Below are 13,243 nucleotides of genomic sequence, written 5' to 3' on the forward strand. Positions count from 1 at the left end.
AGGCAGAGAACAATAGTATTAGTGTCGCCATGCATTATACAGAAAACATACAGCAATACACCTACAGTCTATTACTAAAGTCTGCTAAAATGGCCAAGAACAGAATATATTCTGCTAGAGAGGCAATAGCCATGTAATGTCCCTTTAAGATGTTAAAACTGTATATAGTCCCTGCTGTGCCATAGCGGACATCGCGGAGATCCAGAGCCGGGATTGGGCAGAAGATAAGAGGAATACTATCAGATTTTGAATTTCCCATTTCTAAGCTGTCAGCAATATTTTATTTCCCATGTTATTGGCAGCGCGGCGTTGTGATGCACAGAACAGCAGGAGACCACATCCATCTGAAGAATATTTACAAGGAGTTAGAAATCATGATTCATCCACGCGTTCCCAGTTTGCAGCGATAATATTAGCAGTCCATAATTGTATTCCCTCCTTCCATTTGAAGTGGGATCTCTATAGCACATTGACTACACATTGACTACAGTTCTATAAAACACTCGCCATTATATGCAATTTACACCGCTTTTTTGTGCAGCTATAACAATGGACAGATAGGTTCCAAGAACTGGTTAGAAAAATGCCCATGAAGTGAGGGGAATCTGGGGAATGTGCGGCAGGACAAGTTTAAGGGGAGGGGGGGGGGGTACCACTACTAGTAAATTGGATATGCCCCATCTGTTGTTTAGCGGTGTTTAGCTTTCTAGTTTAGCCCCCATTCACTTGAATAGTAATGACATGCAGAAGCCGACCTAGCCTATAGTCAGATGTGGCATGATTCTGGAAGACGCTTAAAAACAGGAGTCCTCATCTCAGGAAATTATCCTGTAGATAGTGGATGACAAGCTGACCACTGGGGGGCTAACCGCTTAGCAGTCTTCAGAGACCCATAAAGAATTGTTGTGCAAGTGTTGCATTTCGGATAATTTTGTCCCTGCTCTTGAGATTGGAGGTGGTCCAATTAATAAATAAACAAAATTTATTAAATATATATTAAATGATCTATACTTACCCATACCCGTGCCCCACAGCACAGCCCACAGTCTCTCCGACAGCCACCGGTCTCCTGTTTGTCGCTTCTTCCTTGTCATGTCTCGTAGGAAGGTACCCGCTTAGCCAGTCAGTGACTGAATAAACAGACATTTCTTAGCCGGGACATAGCAGGAGCTTCAGGAGGCCGGCAGCTTTCAGAGCTGGTGAGGTGTGCTGTGGGGCATGGGGATGGGCAAGTATAGATTATTATGTTCCCCTGACCAGCTGCCTGTGATGGATTTTTAGATTTGTCTGGCGTTCTCTTTTAAATGATCATATCTGTATACAATTTGGGGGGGGCTAAAGTCAGAAGGGGTCATTTGGAGATTGTAGGGGCATCTACAGATGCCCTAATCTAAGGGAACCTAAAAAAACAACACATTTGCCCTTCATTATATATTGTTCAATAAACCCTTTTTATATATTTATATATTATCTCTCATTATCCATAAAGTCTGTTCTCACCGCTACTTTATGTGAGAAAAAGCTTTCCATAAACCTCAGCAGAGTATTTCCATCAGTTTAAAAGGCCCTTATTTTGTGCAGGCAGGCTAGGCCAGACACAACAGTGCCAGCAGAGCGAGCGGTGCGTAACATGCCTCAGGGGAAGGCGGCAGCGGCGGGCGGAGGAGATCTCACGCTGCAGATTCCTCGCCTTATTATCAAGCCTTATTTATAAAAACACCAGCGCACTCCGCCGTCTTGTGCGCAGCATTAAAAACCTTTACAACCTGGAATGTAAAATATGCAAGGCTCCGAGAAGAGGCCCCGGCGTTTACAAGGCTGTCAGCCGCTGTCTGTGAGGGGAGTTTGTAAAAAGACAAACTCTTTCAGATGTGCGCTTTTACGAGCTGCGGACGTGTACTGGGGTTGGCTAAAAGCTGTCGTAGAACAAGGGTGTGTGGAGTCTTCAGATGTTCAGACTAGTTTCTGAACAGACAGATGAATTATGTATTATTCTCCATTTAGAATGCTGACTGCCAAATACGTATTAGTGAGCGGACAGTGTGTAAGACAAGGTGACACACATGGCTGGCAGGGCTGCCATCCCAGTCTCAATGTCAAGGTTATCACCTAGGTTCTTTTTTGTCCCCCCCCCCCCCCCTCCGTAAAGGGTTATAAGTCGTTAAAAAACCAATAATCTATCCTGACAACGTCTTTTTTTTTTTTTTTTTTTTTTGGTAACAGTGGGGGTACAACTGATCACCTAACTGATCGGTCAAAAAAATGTAAAGGGGTACTCAGATGAAAAGAAATTGCTTTTAACCCTTAGGGGACACAGCCAGTTTTCATTTTTGCGTTTTCGTTTTTCCCTCCTCGTGTATATAAGGCCATAGCGCCTGCATTTTTCCACCTAGAGACCCAAATGAGCCCTTATTTTTTGCGCAACTAATTGTACTTTGCTAAGGCAGATGTAATTTTTGCCTAAAATGTGCCGGGAAACCAGAAAAAAATTATATGTGTGGTGAAATTGAAAAAAAAAACGCATTTCTTTTATTTGGGGGAAATGTGTTTTTACGCCATTCGCCCTGGGGTAAAACTGACTTGTTATGCATGTTCCTCAAGTCGTTACGATTAAAACGATATGTAACATGTATAACTTATATTGTATCTGATGGCCTGTATAAAATTCAAACCGTTGTTAACCAATATACGTTCCTTAAAATCGCTCCATTCCCGGGCTTATAGCGCTTTTATCCTTTGGTCTATGGGTCTGTGTGAGGTGTCATTTTTTGCGCCATGATGTGATCTTTCTATCGGTACCTTGATTGCGCATATATGACTTTTTGATCGCTTTTTATTACAATTATTCTGGATTTGATGCGACCAAAAATGCGCAATTTTGCACTTTGGGATTTTTTTGCGCTGACGCCGTTTACCGTGTGAGATCAGGAATGTGATTAATTAATAGTTCGGGCGATTACGCACGCGGCGATAGCAAACATGTTTGTTTATTAATTAATTTATTTATTTTTATTTATAAAATGGGGAAAGGGGGGTGATTCAGACTTTTATTAGGGGAGGGGATTTTGTGTTATTAAAAATACTTTTTTCTTTTACTTTAGACATATACTAGAAGCCCCCCTGGGGGGCTTCTAGTATATGCACTCTGATCTCTCATAGAGATCCATGCAGTATAGTTATACTGCATGAATCCATGAGATCGGTGTTCTATTACTTTTGGCTGCTGCAGCCAAAAGCAATAGAATGCCGAGCCGGGATCAGCGCCATTACGGAGCAGACCCCGGCCCGGTATGGATGCAGGGATCGCCCCCCCGCAATCGCGCCGCAGGGGGGCGATCCCCCCACTAGACCACCAGGGATGTATAACCGCAAGTATTTAGAAGCAGCTGTCAACTTTGACAGCTGCTTCTAAGTACTTAATTAGCGGGCACGGCGATCGGACCGTGCCCGCTAATAGCCGCGAGCCCGGGCTACACGCGGCACCCGGGATCGCGGCAGTTCAGAGGGTGGTCGCCGCGCGACCCCCCTCTGAACTCCCATAGCGGCACGAGGACGTTAAATAACGTCCTGGTGCAGCTATGGGTTAAATAACTTGGTGTATAAAAAGATTATACAGATTAGCAAATGACTTCTATTTAAAAGTCTCTAGTCTTCCAGTATTTATCAGCAGCTGTATGTCCTGCAGGAAGCGGAGTACTCTTTCCAGTCTGACACAGTGCTCTCTGCTGCCACCTCTGTCCATAACAGGAACTGTCCAGAGCAGGAGAGGTTTTCTATGGGGATTTGTTACTGTTCTGTTCCTGTCATGCACAGAGGTGGCAGCAGAGAGCACTGTGTCAGACTGGAGTGAAACCCTCCACTTCCTGCAGGACATCCAGCAGCTGATAAGTACTGAAGACTAGAGATTTTTAAGAAGTGATTTACAAAACTGTATAAAAACTTTCTGCCTAGGACTTGTATATGTATAGCACCAGGCCAAGACAAAATGTACAGAGCTGTGCCTAGTAACAAAGAGCCCCATAAGCTTACTGACATCAATAGTGACCCCCACTGACCCAACAGTGATTGTCTAAGATAGGCCATCAGTGATAAACGCTTAAAAATGCAGAAATGTTTTTTTTTTTTTTCCTTTTATACATTGACCCCACCTAACCTCCTAGATTATTTGGCACACGTAGCTCCTGAACCTGTGCCATACATTATTTCCAATCTTCCAATTTATTGCTGGCTACCTGTAGATGCCACTACAAGAACATAGCTGCTTTCTTTAAAAAAAAAAAAAAAATTGTAATATAATTAATATATTTCCATTTAAGGGTGCGTGCACACTACAGAATATGATACGGGCAGAGATGCGCTCACCCGAATCAGTCTGCCGGCGGGGGCAAGCTGCAGAATGCACAAGGGGTTTTCCGTCGCCATTCCGTAGTGTGCACGCACCCTAAGTGAATGGAGCTGAACTGCAATACCACATATAACCTGATAATAGGTGTGGTGCCATTTTTCACAAAAAAGTTGCAGTCTTTTTCTCTAATCCTGAATAGGAGATAACTTTTGTTTAGATAAGAGTACCCCTTTAAGACAGTAGCATAGAAATTAGATTCTAAACTTTTTTTTTTGCACTAACACTCCTGGATAGTAGAGCTCTGCGTAACAAATTTTAATTGTGTTAAAGTACAGAAAAGCTATTAAGATACAATAGCAGTTTTTACACTCACCTTCCATGCTAGGAGATGAAAAGGCTACCATTATGAGAATGGGAATAATTACACCACCATCCACCATTGTACAGCCCTAGGGAAAACAATATTAATACATGTAAGGAACTGTGTGAACTCACTTTACAGCTGCAAGAAACACAAAAAAGAAAAAAACCTTCAACATTCAAGTACATTCATTTCTGCAGACATAATGAAGCATAACTTGAGGCGTCTAGCGACTCACAAAAGCTGATTCGCTCGGAAACAAAAATCACGAATTACAAAAATCTATACAAAAAACTGATTTTTTTCTTCATTAGAAAAACAAACATTTTAAAATTCAAAAATAAAAAACAGTGTTGCAGTCAGATTTCCAGCTTTCTATAGAATTCGGTGCCCAATTGTTACAATAGTTTTTATATCAATGCCTGTATAATAATTACCCTTCCCACTCTCGAAGGTTATTACACCCCATATGTTGTATACTGTTATTGTAACCGATGCATCAGCAAACAGGGAAGAGCAGGGGCCCCGTCCTTCGCGTTACAGTACATAGCGCCACAGCCAAGATTCTTGGAGACTGAACAAGCATTCATGCAATAGCTCAGGAATTTTGAATAATAGTCGAAGAAGAACATAAAAGATCTCATATGCAGATTTCCACGTTTCCAATAGTTCAAAACACCTACTGAGCAGCATCTGCCAAGGAACAAAAAAAATTGAAAAAAATAAAAAAGTCCTTGAGTTGTTAATTGTAATAAAGGGTTTACCCACTACAAAGAAAATAAAAAAATTAAAAAAAAAAGTCCCCTAAATTTGGAGACGATCACAGGTTGAGTTTCTCTGCAGCGCCGCCACAGGACAAATGAGGCACAACATGGCAACGAGTTGACAGGTTGGATTCTCCGGAGAGAAAAATGCTCTTTGTAGCCGATGTACATGTTCTTACCACCAGAAAGCTTTTCTAACTAGTGTTTCTACCCACTACCCTTAAAAAACCCTTATCCTTTGTGTCAGTCCTTCTGACATATATCAATAAATCACATCACAGACACAAAGCACTAATATAGCATCAGTTATGCAAGACCGGATGAGTGCCGCTATTGTTTTCTTCCTATTATGTGATCTATCAATAAAATGTACTGTACTGTATGTACCGCATTTCCATTCCTCTTCTCGATAGGAACACAGTGCAAGTCTGACACTGGATTGGATAGAGTAAGGGTCCATTTACACAGAATGATTATCTGACAAAGATTTGAAGCCAAAGCCAGGAATGGATTTAAAAAGGAGAAATCTCAGTCTTTCCTTTATGACCTGTTCCCTGTTTATAGTCTGTTTCTGTGTAAATGGACCCTTAGGCAATGTTAACACAGCGTATAGGACCGGCCGGGTCACGGAACGGCCGGTCTCTGCAAAGATCATCCCGGCCAGTACTTAAGTACCTGCCGGATGATCTTTCCGGCCGCAGTGTTCTGATGCAGGCGTATCAGCGTGCGCCCGCATCAGAACTCCTCATAGCACACTATGAAGCAAGTGGCAGGAGCCGCTCGCTTCATTGTGTAAACGGACAGTTTCCTACAGCCGCAGAAAACTGACATGTCAGTTGTTTGTGGCGCCGTGCGGGATCTGCGAATTTTTAGCAAACTATGAACGACGATTTGAATACATGTTGAAAGATCAAAATGAACGATTTTTCGATCATCGCTTGCTCTGTTTACACGGAACGATTATCGCTCAAATGCAATCGTTATTGTGAAAATTCAAACGATAATCGTTCCGTGTAAACGCAGCATTCCACCGAACTAATAGTGAATGAAAGCAGAACTACAGTGATGAATGTGGAATCATAGCGGAAATCAACAGAACAGGACACAGATATCTTTCTGCCAATATAGGCTACTTATCTCACCCTTTACAGGGGTACAACACTTTGGTGGTATATTAGGCCACTAATATTCTAGCATAGAGAAGACATTTTAGATTGAGCCCAATTTACTGAAATCTGTTACATAGCACAGAGCTTCCATCTTTGACTTATTCTATCCTCCTTGTTATCTCCTCTAGATACAATACATGACAGACTCATTCTTCCCACTTTACCAGCTGTGTCTTTAATTGCAAGCTCCGCTGCCCACAGATACTTCCCCCCCCCCCCGCCTCTATGGGGCACATAACTTTCCTCATCAGTCTGTACAATTTCCAGACATCTCCCTCCCCTGCCTGTAACTCCCTCACAACGTTTGCCTATCTCACTTTAAAAAACACACGATAAGCCAAGCGCCGACATCCTTCCCCTATAGATCCTCCAATAAAGATGACATTGCTAAGTAACCCTCCGACACAGACTGAATCATGAAAACTCATCAGAGTAAGAGCTCAATAAAAACACACTAGGCGCTCAGCAATCCAGCAACAAAAACAACCACACAAAGCAATGCCAAAAGAGAGCAACACCACAAGAATACGTGCAGAAGACAGACTGTATTTTGGATAATGGCAACCTCTATGCCAACCCAGTAGACCGATATAGATAGAGAAATATAATATATATATATAGATATATATATATATATATATATATATATATATATATATATATATATATATATATATATATAAATAATACACATAGCCACCAATTGTAATAGGGGTGTTTGGTGCCGGTAATTCATTAATGTATATTTTACATCAAAGTGGTGGAGGGAAAAAATAAATAAATAAATAGCGCTGTACGCAATGGGCCAGACTATAAAATGTTACGGCACAAAGACCTCTGTGCTCCAAGACTGCATGGGGTTAAAAGGGGTTATCCAGCATTATACAACTTAATATATTACTCCTATCAAATATAAAACAAAAAAGAGATCCTATACTTACCTGTCTATGCTTTCCTGGTGTCCCCCGCTAACTGCAGCACTTCCACTCCAGGGATGAACTTGTCAATGGAGTAACAGCCAGTACTTAGCCAATCACTGATTGATGGAAGAGCGCCACTGCCAGTGATTGGCTGAGTGGGCTGTTACTCCCGGAGGTGGAGACTCTGCAGACAGTGGGGCAACACCAGGTAGGTAGGTTGGTATTTATTGTTTTCTATATGGCCACAGCAATATACTAAAAGTTGTGAAAGAAAACCCTTTAATATAGGTCCCACGTATGAAGATTAAAAGAACAAACGACACTCAGCTTTGATCTTGACAGGAAATTTTGGAAAATAAAACTCAAGATTTAGTTGGTTACTATGGTCAGACACATGGTGTCTGGTTGCTATGGGCCCATAGAAACACGTGTTCGGCTTTAGACCCTTATTACACATCTGTTAAATCTGTCTGGACTTGCAAGTGGGGACATAATACGGACCCATTCATTTTTATGGCTCCGTACGCAAACCTGTTAGAGTAATGCGTTCGTGTTGGGGCAAGAATCCCCTTTTCTGAATGAAGGGGTCAGTGACATTGCAGACTGCGAGTGTACGGCTATGTCAGATATGTGAACCTGACCTTTGAAAGCTGCATTGTTAAAATCAATGGCAAGTCCCAATTGATATGATGCCTTGTTGCCCATGCCTGAACTAGGAACTAAAGGTTAAATGCGGCTTTGCACTTCCTTACTGCGCATCGCAACCACCAGAGTCCGCGAGCGGGTGCAAGCTGCAGATTCCGCTACATTTTTCATCGCGATTCCGTAGTGTGCACGTACCTTAAAAATGTGACAAAGACCACCTTTTTTCACTATTTTTTTTTTTACACATGGTCTGCAATTGTGTTTTTGTTCACTAGATTTTTGCATTCATCGTGATTAACTTTAGTAAACCTTTCCTGCCTGCGATTACACTGCTATCAGAGGCTCCTCCATCAGTCCTGACATTGACAGGAAGAACAGTGACGCATGTCACAGCTATTCATGCCAAAAAAACGGGAGCCCGACAGACTTCACGGTATGCCAGATGCTGGTGGGCTCCAGCAACGTCCTACAAATTCCGTTACGAATGGAAACCACAATGCGAGTGTGAACAGAGCCCAAATTGTGGGCTTATAATACTGCCGCTGCAAAGAGGTCCGCAAGATCCAAAAAGGGAGTGAATGCCAAGGTTAAAAAAAATTTAAAAAATCTGCCACGGCAAAGACCGTAAATAGGTGTCAAGCAAAACACGAAAATATTATTTCCCCAATGTTCGTGTCATGCTCATATCCTGCCCTTCTCATTCACGAATCAGCTAACCTGGTCGGAGACACTGAATAAATGAACCGATTGTTTGTGGTTTCCCTTTGAAGGAAGCTTGGCACACGTTACAAAGAGGCCCTTTTTTTGTGCAGCAGACGCAAACACTCACAGACAGACCACACTTCCAGTGAAGATGACAAAGGCTCAGGCTGTACTTAATCTCATGGCACTAAAGTATGCTCCATAGACAAAACATAACATCCCTCGTCTGCATAATATAAAGGAGCTCTCTCTCCTGCGCTGTCCTGCCGGCTTCTCCAGTTACAAAAGCGTCCAACGGGTCTTGGCTTTCATAAATAGAGAAATACCATCCTCGCAGTATATTGTATATTAGGACTTGCATCTCTGCTTCCAGTGAAAAAAATATTATAATAAATCTAGCTTGAAAACCAGTTCAAGCCTAATGCCAGCCAAAGATAACAGATTTCGCTATTTAGTTAATCGAAAAGCTGGGTCCACTACCTCAAATGTTGCACTTTGGTGTATATGGTCAACTTAGTCAAATACATATTGGCTGACCCTACCAACTTTGACAGGACCTTTAGGGTGCGTTCACACCTACAGGATTCGCAGCAAATCCGATGGTGCAGATTTGATGCGGTGTTCAGTTATTTAAATGAAATCTGCTGCAGATCCGGTAAGTGTAAACGTACCCTAAGGGTGCCTTCACACCTACCGTATCCTCAGCGGATTTTCATGCTGAGAGTTTGCAGCGAAATCAGCTGCGGATCCTGTACTGTGAAGGGTCCCATACTCGCTGCCTGCATGGGACCCGGCCCCTTTAACCCCTGCGCCGCCTGCAGCTTACAGCCCCGGCCCCCTTAAAACCACGCACCGCCCGCATGCCTGATCGCGCCCCCCCCCCCCTTAACCCACACACCGCCCGCATGCCCGAAGAAAAACTCCAATGAAGTCTCCACTGATGCCCCCCAAAATTTAAATATGCAAAACAAGAGTCCGTGGAGTCTCGGTTGCGAGTCTCAAAACACGGGATAGCCAGATATCTCTAGCCTGTTGCCATGGGGTACCTCCTTTTTTGTCAATGTCTAACTCAAGGTACGAGTATAGCGATCATGACAAGAGCTTGCCAAGGCAGGCCTCCATCCACAGAAAGCCGTTTCAGGGTATTTGCCCCTCGTCAGTGTGGAGTAGGATTCTGGCTAGTTGGGGCAATAACAAATCAAGCAACAAAACACAGTAATCACTGAACTAAAGGACAACAGTGGAAAAAAAACTCCAATGAAGTACTTAAGAGTCTCCACTGATGACCCCAAAAATTTAAATATGCAAAACAAGAGTCCGTGGAGTCTCAAAACACGGGATAGCCAGATATCATGATCGCAATAGTCATACCTTGAGTTAGACATTGGCTCCTCGTTCCCCGCTTGCTGCTGGCGCTATTACACTTGTCGAGCCGGTAAGTGCGGAGGAGAATCAACGGCAGAAGATTGTTGCTATCCAAGTCATTTGTTTCTCAACATGTTGAAAGACAACGATCAGTCAACATCGCGCATGTCCGCTGATTGTTGGCTTTTAGTGCACAAATCGCTTGGTGTAATAGGACATCATTGGGTTTTGGAATTTGAATTGATCAAAATGTTATTCATTTAAAAAAAAAAAAAAAAAAGTCTAGTCTACAGTAACGTAACAGACGCAAACACACACACTAAAAAAAAATTAATTATATCTAAGCCCAAATGTCAGACACTGCTCCATTCAACCAGGGTGACTATAGGACCTCCATTCTCGTGAACAATGGGGGTTCCAGAATCCGGATCCCCACCAAGTGACACTCGTGCTCTATCATGCGGATAATTGAAAAACCTTCAAGAAGTCTATGTAATTCAGAAACACCGGTCATTAATGAGAATATCCAACCCATGTTTCCAGACACCTTATTTGTAATCCAGGACGGAGTCTCAGAATAGCTACGATTCATAGGTTTATGTAGGTACATGACATCTTATATCTGCTGAAGACGATAAAAACTATTTCTATTTTCTCGTTTCGAGATCCACAGCTTTTTCCCACCGACTCAAACTACAAAGACATAAGAGACGTGTAGCCAAACTACTGCTCCATTCCGAGCCCCATTATCCAGTGAGGTTAAACGCCACCTAACCACTTCATAACACTCGCACTCACGGCATCTCTATAAAACACAGGGAACATACAATCGTGGAGAGAGATGTGTTGGGGCCTGTAGGCTTCTTTGGATGCGATCTGCTAATAATTACATGGTTTCAAAAGCTAAAAGGTAGTCAAACATAAATCAAGATAAATATACATTAATAGCACAAAAAATAAATAAATACATACTTTGAAAGGTGCATGAGTGTGTGAACATTATACAAGATACAATACTGTAAACCTGAAGAACCACCATTTCAAGTGCAGAAAAATCCTAACAGTCCATATTGTCAACTTTTCAATAAAATTCAATGCCTTATTGTACACTGGGTTCCCAAATTCTGGAATCTTACAAAAAAAAGGTTGTGAATAAATGTATTACACTACTGTACCCGACCCCTTCACAAAGTCAAACTTTTTTTGCCACAGATAGAAGACACTATTGTGCCAAACACGTTGTATAGAAGTAAACGCATAGCATAAAGCATACAACAGCTCAGGGATGGGGAACCTTCGGCACTCCAGCTGTTGCAAAACTACGATTCCTATCATGCCTGGACAGCCGAAGCTCCGCAAGCACATATGGGGTACTGTCACATTGTTCATCAAATTTGAGCTTCAATTGATCAAAGATTTCTAGTGCCCAAATGTTTTAGTCTCCTGTACAGTTGCCACCCTTGTGTGACTATTTCTTTAAGGAAGTCCTTAAATCCTGTCGACTAGAGGTGCAAAATATTGCTTGAGACGATAAAATGGCTGCCTCCGGCGTGCAAAAAAAAAAAAAAAAAAAAAAAAAAAAAAGTCTAGTCTCAACGGCCCATCATTTACAGCTATGCTGTCATCCAAAGACGGCTTGGCCAGATATGTAGTCTGGGAAGAATCCAGACACAGGTACTTTGGCTCGTAATAAATTATGTATACCGACAATCAAAAAGCATTAAAATAGAATTCACAATGACTTTAAAAAAATTCTAACTAATATAAATTAAAAAAAAAATTATCACACACACACAAAAATAGCTAAAGAGGGTACAAGTCTAGAGCAATTTTATCCACCAGATTGTAGAAATATGATCAACCGGACTTTGAGATCGGTCACCAAAAAAAAAAAATTATATAATTTTGTAGAGTTTCATCGGATTTAAAAACGATAGCTCAGCATTCATATCTTTGTTCTGCCATAAAGAACGAAACGAGAATACAAAATCAATTTTTCCCTCCAGCTCTGCTATTCTAGGCGTATACCAAATGGCTCAGATCTCTGAATCCCTGCCAAGAAAGCTCTAAGTGATGTCTGCCACTGCAGACGGACTCCATTTTCCTCAAGCCCTGCTGTAATTCACAGAGGTAAAAATAAACCTTAATCATTTTAATGTGCAAATAACGATAGTCCACAATAACCGGCATCCCTGGTAACAGTTCACTACTGGCCTGACAGCTAAGCAGAGCAGTTTAAATAGTTTTTTTTAATTTCAGAAGTCTGATTAATCAAGTTATTTTGAATAAATATAAAAAAACTTATCTATTTTGCAGGCTGGTGCAATGGCATTGTGTTACTGGATGAAAAATACTGTACTATACCAGACTGGTGAATTGCAGTCTTCGAGTGTATGTCTGATGTTCTCTATTGTGTCCTTAGGGGAAATTTTATATATTTCATAATTTTTTTTCTTCAATATTCTTGTGCTGGAGTCACATACTAAGCGTATTACTAGTGCCTAGTATTGGACAATATAGATAGCAAATTGCTAAATTGGACCCATAGGAAACATTATGCTAACAAATTACTGAAAGGACAAGCAGTGTGCACAGTCCCTGTAAATCAGCAGTCTTATGGTGCGTTTAGACAGATTATCTGACAGATTTTTGAAGACAAAGCCAGGAATGGATTTGAAAAGGAGAAATCTCAGTGTTTTCTACATAACCTGTTCTCTGTTTATAGTCTGTCCCTGGCTTGTTCGTTCCGGGGTGACAGGCTCCCGACCCCCAGTTAGATCCCCTTATACGTACCTCATCCCGCCGAGTCCCGCTGCCGAAGGCCGGTCCCAGGACAGAGATATCCCGGTCAGAAGCCGGCGCGCACGCTCTGGAGAGAGGTCCGGCGTCCATAGAGAGTGAATGGAGCCGTGCGCGCGCAGAGATTAGTCTGGCTCCATTCATTCTCTATGGACGCCAGACCCCTCTCCAGA

The 13,243-nt window shown here is 42.1% G+C and overlaps 1 protein-coding gene across 2 annotated transcripts in view; it reads right to left on the reverse strand.

The window, feature by feature from the left end:
- Window positions 1–13,243, reverse strand: part of ACVR1 (activin A receptor type 1) — a 62,857-nt gene that overhangs the window by 25,495 nt on the left and 24,119 nt on the right. For both annotated transcript variants that reach the window (XM_069982733.1, XM_069982731.1), the window contains exon 2: window positions 4,719–4,794. In XM_069982733.1, the coding sequence (XP_069838834.1) occupies window positions 4,719–4,785 (67 nt within the window). In that variant the 5' untranslated portion in view covers window positions 4,786–4,794. The remainder of the gene's footprint in view (window positions 1–4,718; window positions 4,795–13,243) is intronic.

The sequence above is a fragment of the Dendropsophus ebraccatus genome, chromosome 9 (genome assembly GCF_027789765.1).
Source record: "Dendropsophus ebraccatus isolate aDenEbr1 chromosome 9, aDenEbr1.pat, whole genome shotgun sequence".
Lineage (NCBI taxonomy): Eukaryota > Metazoa > Chordata > Amphibia > Anura > Hylidae > Dendropsophus > Dendropsophus ebraccatus.